Source organism: Tiliqua scincoides, chromosome 10 (assembly GCF_035046505.1).
Source record: "Tiliqua scincoides isolate rTilSci1 chromosome 10, rTilSci1.hap2, whole genome shotgun sequence".
NCBI lineage: Eukaryota > Metazoa > Chordata > Lepidosauria > Squamata > Scincidae > Tiliqua > Tiliqua scincoides.
The window spans coordinates 4,649,495-4,671,994 of record NC_089830.1 but is presented as its reverse complement, the minus strand read 5'-3'; the positions used below and the strand labels follow the sequence as shown (position 1 = coordinate 4,671,994).

Here is a 22,500-nt window from a genome sequence, read left to right as displayed (position 1 = left end):
TGCCTGACCACTCCCCAGCAAGCGACAAGATTGGTTCTCGTCATGGAGATTCCCTCCAGCATCAGGAAGGAAGGACTTACATCCCCAGCACCTGCAATGAGCAGAGGTTGCAGCAAAGGCCATAAGGGGACAAATTCCAGTGTTTTATTCTCAAGTTATTATAAAACTATGTTCCCTTGGATGGGAGGAAGATTCTCATGAATGAGGAGAGGGAGAGGGACACACACACACACACACACACACACACACACACAGAGTGTTCTGGTAATTATGCAGAATTAGGAAGAAACACAGTCAAGTTCCTTCGCTAATAGTCCTCCGGCCAAGACTTCCTTGGCCATAAGCAAGAGGGCCATAAGCAAGAGGGACACACACACACACACACACACACACACACACACAGGGTTCTGGTAATTATGCAGAATTAGGAAGAAACACAGTCGTGTTCCTTCGCTAATAGTCCCCCGGCCAAGACTTCCTTGGCCATAAGCAAGAGGGGGAGACACACACACACACACACACACACTGTTCTGGTAATTATGCAGAATTAGGAAAAAAACACAGTCGCGTTCCTTCGCTCATAGTCCTCCGGCCAAGACTTCCTTGGCCATAAGCAATTCAGAAGTCACAGTAGTGGGAAACTCTGAGGTAGCAGCTTCGACAGGGTGCCAATCACTGCAGGCTGGTGAGTGACCCTCCCTCCAGGGCGAGAGTCAGTCCGAGGGGCTCTGGCACTCCTGGCAATCTTTCATATCCTCCGAGTAGTTCTCTATCTGGATGGTGGTGGTGTGGAAGTTGAAGGCCCTCTGCAGGCGGGAGCTGGCCTCCTTCAGGACAGTCTGGGCATCCGCATCCTCATCTGGGAAGGATTGGAATAAATAGTAAGAGATGGACAAGGGGAGGCCTTACCTGCTTCCAGAAGGCCAGCTGAGCAAAGCATGAGAGCCAAGGATGGGCTTGGCTGCTGGATTGAGCTAAAGGGGACCCATCTATTCCAGCACTCTACTTCCCACAGTTGCCCATGGGAAGCACAAGAGCAGGAGATGAAGGCTGCCCTTCCTCCCGCCCGTTGCTCCCTTGCAAGAGGTACTCAGAGGCAAAACTCTGCTGACCCTTCAAGCTGTATGTATTGAGGGCACTATTCAGAGTGGGGATAGGGACAAATCCTCACCAGTGCAATCCACTGGGAAGCTCTGCTAGACAAGCCCACTGGAAGGAGCAACTGCTGTGCAAGAGGTGCCGGGGATTGTGGATTGGGCCCTGCATTCATATCATGGCATGTGCCAAATGAGTTTTCTGCTTCAAAGCATCAAACAGACCTTGCTGGCACACACCACACCAAACCACACACACCCCCAAGCTTCAGAGAGAGGTGGTGGGGAAGCTTCTCAACATCCTTCTTCACACAGATGCCAGTTACCTGATGACACAGAAGAGCTGCCAAGCAGGACACAAGCTCAACTCCCCCCACCCCCACCCAGTTGGGCTCCTTCACACAACAGCCTCCTTTTCCTTCACCTACGAAAACACGTCCTCCTCCCATTTCGTCTTGCTAGATTTCAAGAGCCACCGCTCAGTTCCACTGGACTGAGTCTTACAGGTCTTCAGGTGCAGATGGAAGGAAAAGCTTCCTCTTTTTTTATAAAGGAAACACTTCAGAAAAACGGTTGCACAAAGAAATCGAGAAGCTGGAATTTACCCAACGTTTACCCCCAAAACAGAGAAGTACGGAGCAACCACAAGTCCTATTCCAGAGCCCATTCTTCTGAATGCTCACTGATACACCCCTGTAGGTGCTTGTACTGCCCCCCACCAGCAAAAGACCTGCAGTAGCTCCCATCTCCAGCCCCAAGCCAAGAGGGCAATAAAAATCTCCCCTTGCAAGAGCATACTGCCCAATCGTCCATCTCCTGCTGGTCACCCCTCCTCATCAGCAGGGCTTCCAACAAGATTTTCTGGTCCAGCACAAAATCTGAACTTGGGGTCACTGCTGCGTCCCTGCTCAAGATCCAAGCCTGTACAAGATTGGTTTGGACTCTTAGAGCAACACAAGAGGAGCCAGCCTGCTGGAGCAGACCAAAGCTTCATCTAGTCCAGTATCCTTCTTCTAGAAGCTTCTAGACAGGATGGGGAGAAAGAAGGAATGAAGGGAGAAGCAACCAGCACACACTCATGGCCACACAAATGCATGCCAACAGGTTGTTTTTCCAGAAGCTCAGGCACTGGGGCTGATCCGGCTCACTGCAGCCCTGCAGGCAATTCACCCAAGCCCTGGGGCAGAGAATTAGGGGCCATGCTACGTGCGGGGGCGCAGTCAGGAGGGTGTGGTCTGGAGGTTGAGCCATCGCCTTGTCTGAAACAACTAAGCAGGAACAGCTTGATGGCCTACGTGAACCACCTGGATTCTACGTGACTCAAGTCTAGGAGTCTTCAAGAAAGGCGGTATATAAATCCTGTCATTAAAAAAAAACTACAGACCCTGGACAAGTGCCTGATATTTTAGAGCAGGGGTGTCCAAACATTTTGGCAGGGGGGCCACATCATCTCTCTGACACTGCGTCTGGGGCCAGGGGAAAAAAAGAATTAATTTACATTTGAAATTTGAATAAATTTACATAAATGAATTTGTTAGAGATGGAACTTATATGAATGAATGAACGTCTTGCAGTAGCTCAAGGCCTATAAAAGGCCTTGCACAAAGCAAGGCCAGCCTTTCCTTCGCTCCCAACTGCAGCATCACAGACGTGAAACAGCAAGTTGTGGAGGGAGCCCTCATCCCACAGCTCAGGTGAGAGGTCGAACAGTCGTTCTCATGCTGAGAGCAGTTGCATTGGGCCAGCACAGGCTCCAGCAAGTCTTTGGAGGGCCAGAGGCTCATTAGAGACTGGAAGCTCCCCAAGGGCCGGATTGGGAATCCCCAAGGGCCGCAAGTGGCCCCAGGGCCGGGGTTTGGGCACCCCTGTTTTAGAGCTTGGTGGCAGTGACACTCATGCACTCCTTCCTGCAAGCACAAGCCCACACGTGTGAAGATCACCTGTGCTGGCCTGTCCATGATACTGCCTCCATTCATCCATCTGTGCTCCTGCCCTTCCTGGCTATGAAAAGGAATGGAGGGGAAGACCACTGTGGAGGACACAATTCCTCTTCCATTGCTTCCTTTTCCAATTCAGGGAGCAGGAAGAGGGGCAGCTGCAGAAGAAATGGAAAAGAGGGGCAGTACAGTCTTCAGCAGGTGGCCTCAGGTGTCAGGAAGTCCTGGGCGAGCCCTGCTGAGGGCCACTGCATCCGTTGACGCTTCTCTGCAGGGAGGAGGTGCGACTCACTGATAGCGATGTGAACGGACAGCACAGGCTGAGACACGGTGAGAGCCCAGATGTGGAGGCTGTGGAGAGCCTTCACCCCACCGATGGACAGAAGGATCGTCTTTACATCGTTAAAGTCCACACCCTTTGGGGTACCTGCAGAAAGAGCAGCCAGTGGGGGAAGCTGGTCAGAAGAAGAGCAGCAGGCCAGAGGCATCACTGGGGTTTGTGTCACCCGGTCCAAGAGCTCACTGCATTAACCCCATGACGGACCTTCTCCGGTACCAGACCATACAGAATAAACTACAGTATCATATGCACAGCCTGTATGTAGTGGCATCACTAGGGTTGGTGTAACCCCCATTAAACTTTATTTTAATATATATAATATATTTATATATTTGAGGCAACCCCACTAAGTAACAAACAACCAGTGGCCAACTTGATGCCACTCACACAACTGCGTAACAGCCCAATCTTGAGCTTCCTAGAGTCCGATGGAGCAGCTACCGCTGTATCTAGCTGACGCTGGGAAGCAGCTGGAAGTCTTCTTGGGGGAAGGGGAAGGGGAAAGCCCCAAGCCCTCCAAGGGGGCTTCTCAAGTACAGACTTGAGAGACTCCTTATCAGACCTTCCTGCGTGATATGGAATTCAGGATACAGAGAAGCAGAGCTCAGTGTTTCCTTAGCGCAACCACAAGCAGTATTCTGGGTAGAGATTTGCATTTTTCAGTTTTGCTCCCTCACAGTGGTGTAGCTAAGGGGGGGTCAGGGGGGTCAACTGCCCCAGGTGTCATGCCTGGGGGTGTCAGGTGTGTGCCCTTCTGAGCTCCAGGGAGGCCATGCACAACCTTCCTGAGCTTCAGAAGGCCTCAGAAGGCCTGTCTAAAGCCTTAGAATGGCACTCCCAGTTTTTGCTAAACAGGAAGTGCCTTTTTGATGCCTCTAGTAAGTCTTTTGAGGCCTTCCAAGGCTTGAAGGGGAGGAGGTATAGCTTCCCTAGGCCTCAGAAGGTCTGCTGGAGGCCTTAGAAAGGCACTTCTGGTTTTTGCCAAAAAAACCAGACGTGCCTTGGGGGAGGGTGTTCAAAAAAAATGTACCCACAGGTGCCAGATGTTGTAGCTACAGCACTACTCCCTCACTCCTGCCTGTTCTCTCCCCTCCACCGCCACAAAGAGAATTACCTTCCATCAGCACAAGGAGAACATCTCGAACGATGCTCAAAGTTGTCCCAAGAACCAGGATGGAAAACAGGAAGGTGCAGATGGGATCGGCATACTTATACTCTGGCTGGAAGTGTGAGAATGTAGACAAGGCTGAGGCTATCACTGCTTCTTCTAAACTGGCCAAGCAGGGAGGGTCCCCCAGTCCTGTCCAGCCAGGGCTGCCAGTCATAGGGTACACAGTGCACATGCACCCAAAACACACAAAAAGGGGGAGGAATTTGAGCACCGGTTCAGCTTGGGCCAGGCCCAAACTGAAACCTTACAAAGATGCTCTATGCAAACTATTTATTCACCCAGACATGCATTAGACAACAGACAGAGAAAAGGCCTTTTAAATATAGGGGAGTACCATGAACAAGCACCCCTCTCTGCAGAGAACTCCTTTATTTGTTCCTCTCTATGGACACTGAGGCTGACCAAGTTGGTTAAAAGCAGCCTTTGGGTGGGAGCTAGGGTCCCAAAATGGAGATAAAAGAGAGATACCCAGCTGGATAGAGAGCGATGGAGAAATTCAGGTCCTGTGTCAAGCTGACTGAAGCAGGGGCGTAGCTAAGGGGAGACCAGAGGAGTCCACTGTCCCAGGTACCACACCTTGAGGGGGTGTCAAGGGGGTGCCTTTTGGAGGCCCTCTGAGGCTCCAGGAGCTTGCCAGCCAAGCCAAGATGCTGGCCAGGTAAGGAGGAGTTAATTCCTATGCAGATCTTCTCCTCCAGGGCCAGGAAGATGCAGCTACCCAGAGAAGGCTGGAGCCTGTGAGTTGTTGAAGGGGAAGTATAGATGGGCGAGGGAGACACGCGAAGCTGGGAGGTTGGAAAAGGTGCACCAACCAGGTCGGTTTTAAGTCAATTAGACCAATTGCTCCAGTTGGGCCTTGCACTTAAGGGGGCCCTGCGCTAGGGTAATCTAGCCTGGTCAAATGCACACAACACATTGCAATTTATTAATGTTAAGTGATTTTTAAAAATCCAAAAGAGACCATTTGTTCCCAACAATGCCATTCACTTACATCTTTAATTTTTTTTTTCTCTCTAAACAAAACCATAATATTTTTCATTAAATCATTTCCCAGTCACTAAAACAAGTGGGTTTTGTAACGATTTGCTTTTCAAAGGAAACCTACACATTTTGTTTCTTTACTTGTAGGCTTACTCATATGGAATTTTATATTAAAATGCGCTTAGATCCATTTGGCCCCTTAACTCACATGCACTTTTGAAGAGCGCATTTTGAATGCTTTCCATTCTACACTAGAGATAAAGTGCATCGTAAATTTTATTTATATCTCTAAGACTCCCCTTGGTGGGCAAGAATTCTGTGGATCTTGGAAAAATGTTTCCAATTGAGCCCTGCAGCTCCTAAGGTTAGTCTTCCCCCCCCCCCCTCCCAATCCTTCTCCCTCCTTAGAGAACTCAGTGTGAGGTTTGGTAGACCGACCCCCAGCTTGGTGCAGGGGTGGAAACATAGCCTTTTATCCTCAGTGGAAATCCTACCTGGTGTACAGCCAAGGTCAGGACTCTCCATGTGGTCTTGCTGTGATCTCAGGGTGGAGAGAAGTACTACATTTCCCAGAGGGCAACAGGGTCCTTCTTGGCACCACCCTAGAGTTCACCACAGGGAGCAGGGCAGCAGAGGGGAAGGAGTAGTGACAGTGGTTGGTATAGGACTGCCTGGGACAGTTGGTGAGCAGGAGGTGGCAGCCAGAAGGGTGGTGGGCGATGGGAGCACCTCCTGCAGTCTGCCAGCCAAGGTGGCCACTTTGTCCAGCCTCAGCAGCAGAGGGGCCCTGACTGTGCTACCAAAGACCCTTTCATTGGAGAGGGAGGGACTGAATTAAAGATCTGCACACAGAGGCTGCATCCTGCCGCTATCCAGTAGCCCTCTGCAGGGATGGCACTAAGTACAGAGGTGGGTCCCCTCTGGCCAGTCAGAGACTCTCCAAAGCGGAAAGCTGGGCCCTTACCTTGAAATAGATGACGTAAGCTGCCACCAAGACACCGATGCTCTGCAGAAGATCTCCAACCACATGGACAAAAGCAGCCCGGACGCTGGTGCTGTGCCCTTTGCCGGGACCCTGGTGGCTGTGCCCGTGTCCTGGCTGGTGAAGAGCCACCCCCATTCTAGAGGGAAAGACGACAACAACAGGGGAGAGTTGCCGCACAGCTTCTTAGCAAGCCACGCGTTTCTGCGCTCATCTAAATAAGGCCCTCTCGCAACTCTGCAGCCATGTCTCACAACTCTGCAGCCATGTGCATGTCCATTCTCCAGAGCTGATGTCATCACCACTCCTGCACCTCTTCAGTCCAAAATACTAAATTGGAAATGACCAAACAACTTCCCCAGGCAGAGGATGTCTGCAGAGGATGGGGCAGGAGGTCTGGTCTAGAGGGTAGAGCCTCCGTTTGCCTGAAGATAACATCCGCAGGTTGCCAGTTCGAGGCCACCGGCACCGTGAATGGTGAGACCTTGGAGCAGCTGACAAGCCTAGCTGAGTTATGCTGAGTTATTCCACCTGCTCTTTGGTGTGAGCGAAGAAGCGTCTTGGCTGCCCTCCATGTGAGAGATGAAGCAGCTGCTTGTCAGCTTGCGTGGGAGGAAACTGGAGGCCAGAATGTGATGCCAGATCAGAAAGATCCATCTGACATGTTGTGGTTCTTGAAAGATAGAACCTTTCTTCAATTGTAAAAATCCCTACGGGGATTTAGAACAGCCTGCCTACGTAAACCGCCTTGAATAAAGTCTGAGGAGAAATCTGATGGCCAAAAAAGGCGGTATATAAATACCTGTATTATTATTATTATTATGCCCAGACCATCAAAGCTGCACCACAGAGCAGCATGAACCAAGAACAGATACATAACAGAAAAGTGTCTGCAGAGCAACTTACTTTGGGAGACTCGTGGAAGTGAGCCAAGTCACACGGGGAGGCAAAGCCTCTGAGATTCCTAGCCGTTTGATCTTGGGGTCTTCCCCCTTGGTAGGGAGGGGGAAGAATACATTTTCCCGCTCTGAATATGGAAATTAGATTGACCCCAAGTGCAAGAAAAATGCCCCCCCCCCAGAATTTCCGCCAAAATCTGAATGCCATACAGCACTGTTTCTCAAACTGTGGGTCGGGACCCACTAGGTGGATCACAAGCCAATTTCAGGTGGGTCCCCATTCAGTTCAGTGTTTTATTTTTAGTATATTAGACTTGAAGCCAACATGGTATGTGACTGCATTTGGGGAGATCTGTACTTTTAACAGGCTACGATGTATATGCTTTTAACAATGATAGTCAATGGGGCTTACTCTTGGGTAAGTGTGGATAGGATTGCAGCCTAGGATTGTCTAAAAAATTTCCTGCTTGATGATATCGCTTCCAGCCATGACATAACTTCCGGGTTAAGGACATCACATTCAGATTGCCCTGACAGATTGCCATTCTAAAAAGTGGGTCCTGGGCTAAAAAGTTTGAGAATCAGTGCCATGCAGGGACAGTATGGCATGCAGTGGCGTGCTTTGGGCTTATTAGACCCCAGGGCCTTTGCAGTAGAGGACATACCATTCATTAGTTCCCAACTGGCTTGACTGGAAAAGCTGGATTGACTCTGGCCCTGCAGTCCCATTGGGTTTTATAGCTCTGCTCTACAGTCTCTCACTTATGCGCTACTTACCATTCACAGAACAAACAGGAAAGACCATGCAGCATACCCAATCAAGGCACAAGGAAAAGAAGTGGTGAAGGCAGGCCAGCGGACGCAGCTGGGCACCCCTGAAACTTCAGCTGTCTGAAGCGCCTGCCTTAATGAACAGGCCAACCCTGACCTCCAATTTATGTAACCTTCTTAGGCTGCCACTCAAAGTTATTCCAAATGGCTGTACGTACATGATGTTCACAGCAACTGCGCAAGCGGAAGTGATGAGCATGGCATCCGCTTCTATCTCGTACTCGCCCGAGAGCAGCCGCTGCACTGCTAAGTAGACCAAGACACCGGTCACCACCCAGATCGACAGCACCGACACCAGAGCTCCCAAAATCTCTGTGGAGAGAGCCAGTGAAGGAGGGCATATGTAGTACTGCATTTCATTGGTCCCGCCAACAGCATCCAGCAGTGGGGCTAGTGGCTGCAACCTGGTCTGGTCCGCTGTTCTGCAATCCCTTCCTGGATGTTCACAGCCAATTACCTGCTCGATGCCAGCCAAAATTCATGGTCTTCGTAGGGGGCCGAGACGACATCCAGAGGGAGAAGAGACTGATCATCATGCTGGCAAAGTCAGTCAGGAGATGGGCAGCGTCAGTCATGATGGCCAGGCTGTGAGCAAAGTACCCCCCTGAGAAGAGTACAGGAAGGAGCATGAAGGACCAGTGGTGGCTCAGAGCAGTGCCACATCTCTCTGTCCCACCTTCTGAATTCTCTGCCTGTGGAAAGCTAGCAAGTCAAGGAGTAGGGTTCTTCCAGCTTCCACAGCCGCTCACCCTCCATTGCCTGAAAAGTGTCCCCAGGAGTCCTGGGTAGGGGTGGAGAGCAGCAGTGGCCCCTTGGTGTTGGTCATGGACCCTTGTGTGAGTAGGGACTGCCATCAACACCCCACCAGGTTCCAACCATGGAGCCCCCCACGTTCAGAAGGCATTCCAGACTGCTGCAGGAGAGCTCACATGTCCACTCAGCCAGCTGCTGAAAGGCCAGATGGCTGCCGCAAGGAAACTACATTTTAACTCATATTGTCAACTCACCCACCACTTCCCCTGTCATGAAGACCAAGCAGATCACAGAGGCGATATAAAGCTTCCTCCGCGCTCTCTCCTTCACAGGGTCATATCCGTTACCAGAGGCCCAGCTGGAGTGGCAGTGCTGACTCCCCTTCAAGCCCAGTTCAATGGAGGAGAGGTCTGGGACAAGGCCGAGCACGGAGCCATGCAGGTTCTTCTCCGAGACGCCCAAGTAAGACCTGAGCCAGAAAGAGCAGCTTTTTATGAGAGGTCGGCTCAGAAGGAACTGCAGGCAACGACGGTCCCAGAACTCTGGCAATGCACCCCCAAGCTCCACCCTTGCTCTCAGCACCTGTCCTCAACAGCGGCTTCACAAGGTACATCACTCCAGTCTCTGCACGCGCTACACAATGACCATCCAGAGCTCAAAGTCTGCATGCTTGGTTTATAAAGTCTTGGTTTATAAAGTGTGCGCCAACACTCTGAGTGCCCCTGGCTTGACACCCCCTCAGTCGTGGTTTCCACGGCTGCGTAACTCCTGGTCGCACCTTAGCTATGCTACGGAGCTGCACCTCGCTATCTCCCGCCTGCTCAACTAGCAGCTCCTCTGCAGCAGGAACAGTGCTGCTGGCCCCCCACAGAGCTTACCTGCTGTGCCGGCAGCTCTGTGATGTTTGGACCAGTCAGCTGAGCAGTGGCAGGACAAGTAGCACAAGAGACACACATGAATGAGTCTGTCCAGCACATGCCTGACTGGTGCAACGGCTTCTTTCTCCTCCTTGGGCAGCCACCAGCAGCAATGGCATACCTGGAGGGGTCCATGGGTACAAGTGATCCTCGGTGATACAGTTGGAAAGGAGCCACCACCTCTCCAAGCAGAGTTCCCTGAGGCCTGCCTGTGCCCGTTGACCCCCCTGAGAGGCATTCTGAGGACCAGAGAGGCTGCGCATGGCCCTCAGAAGGCATTCTAAGGCTTCCAGAAAGCCTTTAAAAGTCACTTCCAGTTTTCCACCAAAAACCAGAAGTGATGTTTAAAGGTCCTCCGAAACCACCACAGTGGCCAGGACCACCACTGACCAGCAGCTCTCTCTCCTCCTCCCACTAGGGGAGCCAGCTCGTACATGTCATCTAGCGCCTCACACCGGCAGGCAGAGCCTGCCCCCCTCTCACCCCTCCCCACTTGACTCTCCATTCAGGGGCCCTCCCTTGCCCCTCTCTGCTAGCCTGCATGCCCACAGGAGTTTCCAGTCCTTGGAGCAGGCAATGCAGCAAAGGCTTTCCTGGAGGACAAAAATCTAGTTGTGCTGCTTTTGTCTCTTTGCCCGCTTGATTTCCTTCGTTTGAGCTTCCCTCTCCTCCGCGGGCAGCACTTTCCCAGCAACAGAAACCCCACTTTGTCTGAGTGCACAACCTGCTTCCTTGCCAGCGTGCCTGCCTTCTCCCAGCAGGACCTTTTCCAAAAAAAAAATCCTGTTCTCTTTACAAAAGCAACATTCAAAAACACGCTGCTCGCTTGTTCGCCTGCTTCTTGCCTTAGTTTTCCCTTTAATCCTCCCAAGTCAAATGGCCAGAAAGGGGGGGGAGGCAGCATATGACTTGCAAAGTATTCAATCCCCCCTCCTTTTTTTTTTTTTTAAAGAATAATGTTTTTAAAAAGAGCAGAGAGAGAATACATAAAACTTGATGGACACTTTCTTACTTTGCCTCCCAAAAGGGAGGGGGAAATGATCAAATGGCATGATCAGTTCTTGGGCTTTTTTTTTTTTTTTTAAAGAACACACTAGAAATACAGTGCAATCCTATTTAGGTTTACTCTGTAGCAAATTGCACTTAATTCACTAAGGTCGACACCCAGAAAAATGTGTTCGGGATTGCAGCCTTAAGAACACAGGATTTCGTTCTCTTTCCCTGTGCAAGACACATTTTTCAAAACTTGTTGGTTATAGAAAAGCACTGCTTTATGAGCTGCGCTAGAAATTATAGTCAAGGGAAGAACTGCATGACCCAAGCGCAACTGCAGGTGTGATTCTGGAGAGAGGGCTTTCTTAGGGAAGCGTTTGCAGAAGGAAGACTGTTTCTATTGCAAGCTTCCAAGAATTCCATGTCCTTCACTCATAATCAACAGTTTAAAAAATCAGTAGAGTCCAGCACATTTATTTCTTGCAGTTTGTATGGATATTTCATTTTGATTTCAGCAGGTGCAGTTATCAATACCCAAAAGCGAAATGGCCAGAGTGTAAAAGGGCACAATAGAAACCACACCTGCTTTGTAGGTAAAGCAAGGTACCCAGAGCCGGCCTATCCGTGAGGCCAACTGAAGTGATTGCCAAATGATGGGGAGACACCCATCTGCTCACCTGCCTCCACTTCTCCACCTTCTCCTTCCGCTGCCTGGATTGGAAAAGGAAAGAGGGGGCAGACAGGAAGAGGAAATGTAGAACGGAGGGGAGTGCTGATCTAAGACACTGGAGAGTGGGGGGAGCAGAGGCTGGCACATCTTCCGGTAAGGGGGCAGCATTTGGCAAAACACATCAGGAGGTCTTGGGTTGGCCCCACCTTAGACCAGTCACTCTCTCAGCCTAACCTACCTTACAGGGATGTTGCAAGGACAAACTGGTAAAGAATCCCCCATAAAACATCACTTGCGTTTTATTCCTGAAACGTCAAGGCCATTTGCCCCATTTGATGCTAGGTTACACCAGGTTTATATTAACTAAACTGGAGCCAGTTCCATCCCTCTCCCTACTCACTGGACTCAACTTCCAGATCTGGTTAGAATCCCCTCTGTTGGGGGGGGGGGCAGTCCACATTCACTAGACAGCTCCCCTGGCCAAGCTGGCCCCATTATTGAGTCCAAAATGGGGGGAGGGGAAGGGAGCCCCAAGGCCCAATGCAAGGCTGGGCTCAGGCCCCCAGCAACCCAACATCCACCCTGCCCTCCTTGCTACCAAACCGGCACCAAACCAACCCTCACTATCGAGTTCAAGGCTGCGAAGGGTACCAAGCACCCATTTATTAGCCTGCGTAAGAACCTAAGAAGAGCCCTGCTGGATCAAGCCACAGGTGGCCCATCTAGTCCGGCTTCCTGGATCTCCCAGTGGCCCACCAGATGCCTGGTGCCCACAAGAAACCTGCATCCCAGTGCCCTCCCTCGCACTGGGAAGCCTGGGAGAGCTGGGGCAGCCATCTTTCCCTGGGGCACAGCTGCCTCGCCTGGCCCTGTGACCCTCACGAGCAGAAGTTCAACCGGGAGAGCCTTCCCACTGGTGTGGGCAAGCGCTTCACCCGTGGAGTTTCTGCCTGTCGCCCGGCTCTCCTGCTGGGGAGGGGGTTGGGGTTCCCTCCTCTTCTGCCCCACAACAGCCCAAGGGGGGGCGCTGGGGGAGCCACGGGGCCCTTCGGGTCGTGCTGTGGGGCGGGGGAGAGGAGCAGAGCGCCTGGGGGAAGCTACGTGTCCTTCCTGCGAGGCCAGCTCCACTGCGCAGCGGGATCTGCTCCAGGCAGGCGGCCGGAGGGGCGGCCAAGCCCGCAGCGGGGGCTCCGGAGCGCCCGCGGGGCGTGGACAGGGCTGCCCGGCCGGCTCACCTGGCGGCGGCGTCGCCCTCGCCCCGCTGCAAGAGGCCGCTCCTCTCGCGGCGCTCGCCCGGCTCCATCCCGTCCGCAGCAGCAGCTGGTGCGCGCCCCGAAGGGGCGGCCCCGCTCGCCGCGGCCTCTTATCACCTCCGCGCTGGCCGCAAAGGGCCCCGCCGTGCGCAAAGCCCGCGCCCGCCCGGCCGGCTGCAAAGCCCGCGGCTCCGGGGCTGCCAGAGCCCAGCCCAGCCCCGGGCAAGAAGGGCTCGCTCCCGACGGGGCAACCGCGGGATGCGGGGAGGCTCCGACGCACCAGGCAGGCACACGTGTACGCGCGCATTCACACGCACACGGAGGATGGGAGGTACAGAGCCCGATCCTAGGCCTGTCTACCCAGAAGTAAGTCCCATTAGAGTCAGTGGGACTTACTCCCAGGAAAGTGTGGGTAGGATTGCAGTCTCAGAGCACAATCCTATGCATGTCTACTCAGAAGTAAGTCTCATTACCGTCAGTGGGGCTTACTCCCAGGAAAGTGTAGGTGGGTTGCAGCCTCAGTGCCTAATCCTATGCATGTCTACTCAGAAGTAAGTCTCATAAGAGTCAGTGGGGCTTACTCCCAGGAAAGTGCGTGTAGGATTGCAGCCACAGAGCCCAATCCTATGCATGGCTACTCAGAAGTAAGTCTCATTAGAGTCAGTGGGGCTTACTCCCAGGAAAGTGTGGATAGGTTGCAGCAGCAGAGCCCAATCCTATGCATGGTTGGTCTAATTTGGGTTGTCCCTTTAAAGATGGCACACATGTTCCACTCTCCAGTAGAAGGCCTCCTGGGTAAGTAGTTTGTATTGTGGAGGTAAGGATACGATCAGCAGGAAGGGAAATCATTAAGAAAATGTCAGGGATGCATGCCAAACTGGAGAGAAGAAAGGCCAGGGAAATCAGGGAGGTGACCTGGGGAGGGAGAGGGGCTGAAGAACTGGGAGTTCTTGGGAACTGTCACTCACAATGAAATGACTTACAACAAAACCAATTGTAGGCCAACTGCTATATGTAAATCAGAGTTGCTTTCCTACAGCATATTTCTGGTCACAAAATCACCACCAAACTTCTAAATCAGGGGTGCCCAAACCCTGGCCCTGGGGCCACTTGTGGCCCTCGAGGACTCCCAGTCCAGCCCCCAGGAGCCCCCAGTCTCCAGTGAGCCTCTGGCCCTCCGGAGACTTGCTGGAGCCCATGCTGGCCTGATGCAACTGCTCTCAGCATGATGGCCAACTGCTTGACCTCTCGCGTGAGCTGTGGGACAAGGGCTCCCTCCACTGCTTGCTGTTTCATGTCTGTGATGCAGCAGCAGCAGTGAAGGAAAGGCCAGCCTTGCTTTGCGAAAGGCCTTTTATAGGCCTTGAGCTATTGCAAGACCTTCATTCATTCATATAAGTTCCAACTCTAATATATTCATTTATATAAATTTATTCAAATTTGAAATGTTGATTAATTCTCCCCCCCCAACACAGTGTTAGAGAGATGATGTGGCCCTCCTGCCGAAAAGTTTGGACACCCCTGTTCTAAATAAATAAAGACCCAAAGCACTTTTAATATTAAACATTGAAATAAATGACAGCTTTCCAGGCTGGATAATAAAACCCATGCAGGTTCATGGGGGGAACGTGGAAACTCCATACAGACGGTGGCTCTGGCTGGGATTTGATCATTTTTTCTCATCAGCTTTATAATGAAACAAAATGAAACGCCTTGAAGTGAGGACTTGCTGTATTGGAAAAGTAGAGGGAGAGGAGGAAAAAATGGGAGAAAGAGGGAGAAGAGTGCCACAGTCGGAGCAAGGAGTCCCCGACTCCTACACACATGCTTACTACAGCAATCACACTAAAGGAGGTCAAGATAAATACACCAAGCGTGTCCTCGGTCTGGCTGCACACAGGACACAGGAGATAAGAGGGTCTTGTGGGTTGCCGAAGGCCAAGGCTACCTGTCTGTTGCTACTGAGCTGAGCTTGTAGCGCTGCAGAGATTGTGGGGCTTGGATGCCTGGACACAGGGATCTCCTGGGGAAAAGGGTAGAAAAGGGCTAGAAAAGCCAACCCAGGGTCTGGCAGGAATCTTTGTTGGTTTCAGGGAAGGAAGCAATGAAAGGAAGCTTCCTGGGGTGTGGAACATTTCCTCAAGTGGGGGTTCGGCACTGGCTTGAGTTGCAGCTTCCAGTAGTGCTCAGGGGAGTACAGTACAGTTGGCAACCTTCAGTCTCTAGAGACTCTGGTATCGCACTCTGAATGGTGGTTCCGGAACAGCATCTAGTGTGGCTGAAAAGGCCGATTTGGGAGTGACAGTCCCTTCCACACTTGGAGCAAGTGCAGTCTGTCCCTGGTCTGTCTCCCTGGCTATGGGCCTTCCTTCTTTGCCTTAGTCTGTTGGCCAAGTGTCTCTTCAGTGTCTGCTCAGGGGAAGTGTGCAGAGAAAAGGGGAGAAAGTTTGGGAAGAGAGGCGGGAGGGAAGGCCTGGTATACTGGGTGCTGGCTGGCTCATTCATTCTTGGGTAGCGGTGGGAATGAGGGTGCTGAGTTACTTTTTGAAAGTCCAAGTACGCAATGTCAACTTGATCACCTCTCTCTGCGTGGCTGTTGGCAGCCTCAAAGAACTCTAGAAGGTGAGAGAAGCTCTGCTGCCCACTCACAGCTCCACTCTTGGTCTCCACGCCCCAGTACCACCAACTGTGTGATACCTGTTCCCTGTCTTCTGTCCCCAGAATCTGATATAATCAGAGGTTTATTGCCCCCAAACACAAACGCACCAGGAAGCTCTCACAGAGCTCACCTCAAGAACTTGGTCTAATTATTTGTATAGGTCATCTAAACTGGTCTTTATCTTGTGGCAATGAGTTCCATATTCTATTGTTGCAGCAGTACCACTCCCATCGCGGCTACTTCTAGAAAAGATCTGGCAACAAGATAAAACTGGAATTGACTTTATTGTAACAATATACAAGAACAAAAACTGGCAGACATCTTTTAAGTTCAGCTATAAGCACTGAAGCAAATTTTCTCTATCAGATATCCTTTCCTAGATCAAAATGTTTGCTGCGGTTTGTCTGCTAAAGTTCCAGCCCTAAACACTCCTGTATCCCGCATGATCTACACAGCACAAAGAAAGTCTTTAACTAATTCCGAGAATCAACGTCCATCGGTCTGTAGAAAGGTGTTCTAAAGCGAAAAATGAAAAGGAGGGGAAATGCTATTTTTCTTTACAAAAAATTCAAGTGCCAGGACCATTATGTACAAAAACAAGAACAGCAACATAGAAAATGTACGAAAGGTTCCATTTCGCACCCATGTATAAAAGTGTCTTTGTGCAAGTTTTCTTTCTGAACTGCCAAGAATTCCACATTCCAGTTGGCTCTTCATCAGCTGGGACCTGGCCATGCACCTCCCATCCCATTCCGCTTGGGATTTTCCCCACTCTTCCCCACCCCATCCCTGCTTCCTCTTCCCAATTCCTTCCTGTCTGTAAGTGGAAGAGTCTTCTTGGAATTCATCTTCCTGCTTTGTTACTGAGGACCTGAAACAAATGGCAAGAGAGAAGAAGACATACACATGAAACCAGTTTGGGACAAAAGGAAGGGTCAGATGGGGATGTGTGTCAATCAGGATAAGCCCTGCATGCAGAGGGGACTCCCTGGAGCAGCCAAGGATTTTTGGATTTTGTAACAAGATAAACTCATGATGTTGTGTCTATATTGGAGCAGCTGATACACCTTCTTCATGACTGTGTCTTAATTCCTTTTGTAGCCATATAAACCTATAGCCACCACCAGAGACCCCTGGTCTAGATCAATGGTTCCCAACCTGTGGTCCTTGGACCACAGATGGTCCACAAAAGCACAAAAGGCAGTGATCTGCAAGGCGGCTGGGCCCAGCAGTCTGCAGGCAAGCGCAGCACTGTGCACTCGTCGCCTTGCTTGTGCGGTTTGGGTCCTGCTGTCCTCCCTTGGTTCTAACTGGCCCGAAATCAGGCCAATCCAGCAACCATTGGTGATGGCGCAATGACATCACCATGCTATTCCTCAAGTCCTAATACGGCTGTGCACTCGGTGGTCCGTGATGGACCCAAGTGTGGGTGTGACCAGTCTGCAGTCTCCAAAAGGTTGGGAACCACTGGTCTAGATTTGTATGCCTCCAGGGCAGAGACCTGTTCTCTTCACTCTGTGTAAAGTACCATGTATACTGGTGGGTCTAAAAAAAAACAAAACAGAATCAACCAAGAGTCTTGTGGCACATAAAACAGAAACAAATGTAGTGTAGCAGAAGCTTTTCAGAGAGCAATCCATGTCTTCAGATGTGTGAAGTGTACAACTGTTACCCTGCACATGCCCAATCTTGTCTGATCTCGGAAGCTAAGCAGGGTCAGGCCTGGTTAGTACTTGGATGGGAGACCACCTGGGAATACCAGGTGCTGTAGGCTTATACCATAGTCTTTCGAGACTGAAGGTTGCCAACCACTCCTCAGGAGGCAGGGGTGTGTGACACACACACATACACACAGCTATAGAAAAAAATTGAAAAAAGCAGAGTCCACTGCAAGAGAAAATATGAGAGGGCTCAATCTGGTGACAAGCTTAAAAGTACACAAGACAAGGATGATGACAATGGGTGACAACCTCCTTGTCCTTAGACATAACCCTCTTTCGTTTCCGCTTGCATTTGACTCCATTGTTCTCAATTTTCCCTCGGTTCACATGCATACTGTATGCTTTTTCACTATATGAAAAATACACAGGCCATGTACACAGTTGGCCCAGTGTCTACCCCTCTATTTCTGAAGTCTCCACCCCACCCCTGTGCCAACAGGACTGCAGCCAAACGGGATGGCCCACAATGATGATGGAGGTTTCTGGGTACTCACTCAACTCCAGAGGTTTGCAGAGGTTCGGAATGTTCAAAAACAAAACTTGCAAAGAGGGCAAAAAAGCTCCCCAAAGCTTTGCTTCCTGGGGAGTCAAAGGGTTAAAGGAAGAGAGTCAAGATTCCTAAAGAGGTGGCACTGTGCATTGGGAACAACACACTCTACCTGCTAGAGCAGGGGTGCCCAAACCCCTGCCCGGGGGCCACTTGCAGCCCTCGGGGGCTCCCAATCCGGCCGGTGGGGAGCCCCCAGTCTCCAATGAGCCTCTGGCCCTCCAGAGACTTTCTGGAGCCCATGCTGGCCTGAAGCAACTACTCTCAGCGTGAGGATGACTGTTCGACCTCTCACCTGAGCTGTGGGGCGAGGGCTCCCTCCACTACTTGCTGTCTCATGTCTGTGATGCAGCAGTGGCAGCAAAGGAAAGACTGGCCTTGTTTTGTGAAAGGCCTTTTATAGGCCCTGAGCTATTGCAAGACTTTCATTCATTTGTATAAGTTCCATCTCTAATGTATTCATTTATGTAAATTTATTCAAATTTGAAATGCAAATTAATTTTTTTCCCCCCTGGCCCCTGACACAGTGTTAGAGAGATGATGTGGCCCTCCTGCCAAAATGTTTGGACACCCCTGTGCTAGAGGATGTGTAGGGGAGGGGACAAACTCTCACTTTCAGTGTTAGTACCAGCAAGAATTTGAGCTGCAGCTTAAGGCTCAGTTTGTGAATGTCAGGGCAGGGGGGAGACAAGTTGGGGGGGGAGAGAGAGAGAGAGAGAGAGAGAGAGAGAGAGAGAGAGAACACAAAAGGAGCTAGAAAGATTTGAAGCAGAGAAAGGGAAAGAGAGGATGGTGTAGTGGGTTCAGGAGCTGGTTGGTTGATAACCTTCAGTCTCGAAAGACTATGGTATAAGTCTACAGCAGCCAGTATTCCCAAGCAGTCTCCCATCCAAGTACTAACCAGGCCTGTTTAGCTTCCAAAATCAGACGAGATCAAGCATGTGCAGGGTAACAGGAGCTGGACAGACTTGGAAGATCCAGGTTCAAATCCCCACTCACCCAGGAAGCTTCCTGGGTGACCTTGGGTCAGTCACTATCTCTCAGCTTCATCTACCTCACAGGGTTGTTGTGAGGACAGAAAGGATGTGGGGAACTATGTATCTCACCCTGACTTTCTTAGAGGAAGGGTGGTATAAAAATGTGCAAAATAAATGAAAACAAAGCTGACTGTCACTGTGCTGAACAGTCCCACATATCTGCTGCCACCTGACAATGTGATCCCAGGGCATGCATACTCTGAAGTAAGCCCCAGTAAATCTAGTGAAGCTTACTCCCAGGAAGATGTGCATGCTGCCGTGTTTTGGTGTGGGACCCCTCTCATAAGCAAATAAATAATATAGTCCCCCCAGGTGAGGCTTCCTGCATCTGATGACATAGAAAGCGGTCCATACAGTGATGTAGCTAAGGAGGCAGAGTGGTACATTGCCCTGGGTATCACACCTTGAGGGGGTGCCAATCCTCACCCCTGACGGCAGATCCCAAGGCAAGCGGGTGTTTAGGAGGTGGTCTGAGGCCACGTGTGCCTACCCCACACCTCGGAGTGCCCCCTGGGGGCTTTAGAAAGGTACTTCCGGTTTTTGCTGAAAAGTGGAAGAGCCTTTCTAAGGCCTCTAGGAGATCTTCAAGATGCAGGGAGGTTACATGCGGCCTTCCTGTGCCTCAGACCACCTCCTGGACGTCTGGGGGGGGGTGTGTGTTCTGGGCATCTGACCCCCGGGGGTGTTAACACCCAGAGGGGTGTAAAAAAATTTTGCGCTCCCAGGAAACTGTTGCCGGATCCCTTAGCTACGTCACTGGGTCCACAAAAGTGTAAAACGGATGACTTTTAAGGTGTGGCAGGACTGAGACTCCATGTGGCTTTGGCTGTTACTCTGGAAGTGTTCCTACAAATCAAGCTTGCCCTCATCTACACAGCTTTGTCTGCAAACCCTAACATTCCTTGGCCTACAGACTGAGGAAATCTTTCCAGAGACTTGAAGGAAGCTTTTGAAAAGAGGGATCACTGCTCTGGATGCATGGCTATGCCTTCCACTTTTCTTCTGAGAAAACAGACTCAGCAGGGTTTTGTCTTGATTTAAAAACCTGCAAGACCCATTTGGCCCAGAGTGGGACAAAAGGAATTTATAGTACTATACAGGGTGTCCATAAAGTCCGTGTGCACTTTAAAAAATTTATAACTTTGTAAGTATTTGTGCTAGAAAGAATCAGTAAAAAGTATTAGAAAGCTTAGTGTACCTAGTTTTTAGTAAAGTTATTGAGCATTTCTTCAACACAATATTTTTAACAATTTTGCTAAACTTTAAAAATACTTCTTTTTCAGAATTACTTATGACCCATGGCTTCAACGGAAGAAAAAGTAAACTGTGTCCTTTGGTTGGCTGAACTGAAATCTACTGTTGCTGTACAAAGAAAGTTTAGAACTGAATACAGTAAAGAACCACCTCATAGGAACTCTATTACCAAATAGATGAGGAAATTCAAAGAGACAGGCTCTGTCCATGATAAGCCGCGGTCTGGACCCCACGTTCACCAGACTTGACTCCATTAGATTTTTTTTTTATGGGGACATGTGAAAACAATTGTGTATGCAAGTAAACCTCATTCGTTAGCAGACTTGAAAGCTAAAATAACTAATGTGGTTTCAGGCATTACTGTAAATCAATTGGCAAATGTTTTTGGAGAACTGCAAAATCGTATTACCCTTTGTATTACTAATGATGGTGGACATGTGGAAACTTAAAAAGTACAATAAAACAATAAAAAATATATAGATTTTCTTCTTTCTAATACTTTTTACAGATTCTTTCTAGCACAAATACTTACAAAGTTATACATTTTTTAAAGTGTGGGAAACAAAACCTGGGAACTGGCTTTGGAAGAGCATGAAACAAAAGGCAGGTTATTGGATTTACACATGGAGCGACCCAGCTTCAAATCTCTGCTCAGCTAGTCTGAGCATACTCGTGGTTTCATAGACTAAGGGCACAAGCCTAACCAGGTCTACTCAAAAGTAAGTCCTATTTTGTTCAATGGGGCTTACTCTCCAGAAAGTGTGGTTAGGATTGCAGTCTAATGCACCAACAGTGCGCTCCCTCTTCTGGAAGAAACAAGCTTCTTCAGGCCCTAGAAATAGTCTACCTTTTTTGCTTTTCAAAGGTAACACAGGCCTGCAAAATTGAGGGTCAGTAAAGTATTTCCCAAACTTTATGGTGGTTTGATATGAATTTGGGGTGCCGATTCCAAAAATGGCATCCGTTTTGCCCTATCGCTTCTAGTTTTGGAGATATAGTATAGCCTCATTAGTGAATGGTTCAAGCAGCTTTCTCATGAGGAAGCCGTGGTGTAGGCTTCCTCATGAGGAAGCTGCTTGAACCATTCACTAAAGAGGCTATGCCATGTCTCCAAAACTAGACGTAATAGGGCAAAATGGATGCCATTTTTGGAATCAGCACCCCAAATATACCCAGGAATTGGTGTAACATTTAAGGAAGCAAAATGTGTGTTGGCCTGTGTAATTATCACTATTTTATCAAGTGAGGTAAGGGAACAAATCTTCCCTAACTTTAAGGAGACCTCTACGACTGCCGACCACCACTGGCAGATGTAGCGCACACCCCTTTGGCATGGCTACATCCGTGCTGGGAAGTTGGATAGGACTGGGCCCCAAATCAAATATTATTATTATTATTATTATTATTATTATTATTATTATTATTATTATTATTATTATTATTATTATTATTATTATTATTTATATACCACTTTTCAACTAAAGTTCACAAAGCGGTTTACAGAGAAAAATCAAATAACTAAATGGCTCCCTGTCCCAAAAGGGCTCACAATCTAAAAAGATGCCAAGGAATACCAGCAGACAGCCACTAGAACAGACAGTGCTGGGGTGAGGTGGGCCAGTTACTCTCCCCCTGCTAAAAAAGGAGCACCCACTTGAAAAAGTGCCTCTTACCCAATTAGCAGGGGTTAAATAAGCCCGACTATTTCTAGGGCTTGCAGAAGCTATTTTCATTCAGAAGAGGGAGTGCACTGATTCCAGGACACGAGAACAGCCTTTTTAGGGATTAGAGCAAATGGTTCATCCACCTGCCAAGATGCCTTATTGAGGAGCAACACAAGGAGTAATAGAGGACTCTGGGCCCTACCAATCCACTCTGTCTGCCATGGGGGTGTCCTCGAAAATGGCATCTTTGAGAAGTGCCTTCATGCCTGCCCTCACCAGTGATATGGAGCAGCTGAAGGGAAGCTGGCGACAAATGATCTCCTATCCCTGGTTAAGTATTTGCACACCATTCAGAAGAAGAGGGAGAACTTCGACTTGGCATCCCTGTGGCACCATTTCTGTGGCATCAAAATGCCATTTTTGAGGGCATCCCTTGCTGTGGGGTCAGGTGAAGCGGAGTCTCTGTAAGAGGGTGGCAGCCTTGAAAAATTACGCTCCTTTCTCCCCAGCTTTCTACATTTTTGTACGAACCGTCCACTACGCACGTACCGTCCACTACGTCCACTATGTCCACTACCGTCCACTACGTACGTACCGTCCACTATCCCAACTTGAGTGTCCTCTTCTTCTATTTCCTCTTCCTCATTGAGCTCTTCATCTTCCTCATCTTAGAAGGGAGGGAAAAATAATTCAGGAAATGCAATTCATTCTACTTTTCCCCCTGTTCGAACAAGGAAGAGCCTCAGGGCGCAATCCTGAGGCCGACTTGGGCTGGAGCAAGTCCCTTGCACCGGCCC

General features: G+C 49.9%; 2 protein-coding genes and 1 pseudogene across 3 annotated transcripts in view; 1 reads left to right on the top strand and 2 right to left on the bottom strand.

Annotated features, from left to right (window-relative positions):
- Window positions 1–580: 580 nt before the first annotated feature.
- On the bottom strand, window positions 581–10,040 carry SLC30A2 (solute carrier family 30 member 2). Its single transcript, XM_066638739.1, has 8 exons — window positions 10,027–10,040; window positions 9,243–9,457; window positions 8,693–8,839; window positions 8,394–8,547; window positions 6,488–6,644; window positions 4,486–4,591; window positions 3,324–3,458; window positions 581–859 (listed from the first exon to the last, which is right to left on the bottom strand). The coding sequence occupies exons 1-8, from the start codon at window positions 10,038–10,040 to the stop codon at window positions 714–716; spliced, it is 1,074 nt and encodes a 357-aa protein (XP_066494836.1). The 3' UTR covers window positions 581–713.
- A 5,705-nt stretch (window positions 10,041–15,745) lies between these two features.
- Window positions 15,746–22,500, bottom strand: part of TRIM63 (tripartite motif containing 63) — a 21,566-nt gene continuing 14,811 nt past the window's right edge. For both annotated transcript variants that reach the window (XM_066638276.1, XM_066638275.1), the window contains exons 8-9: window positions 22,299–22,370; window positions 15,746–16,351 (exon numbers count right to left, since the gene is read on the bottom strand). In XM_066638276.1, coding sequence (XP_066494373.1) covers window positions 16,341–16,351; window positions 22,299–22,370 — 83 coding nt within the window. In that variant the 3' untranslated portion in view covers window positions 15,746–16,340. The remainder of the gene's footprint in view (window positions 16,352–22,298; window positions 22,371–22,500) is intronic.
- LOC136661799 (5S ribosomal RNA) lies at window positions 17,138–17,254 on the top strand (annotated as a pseudogene).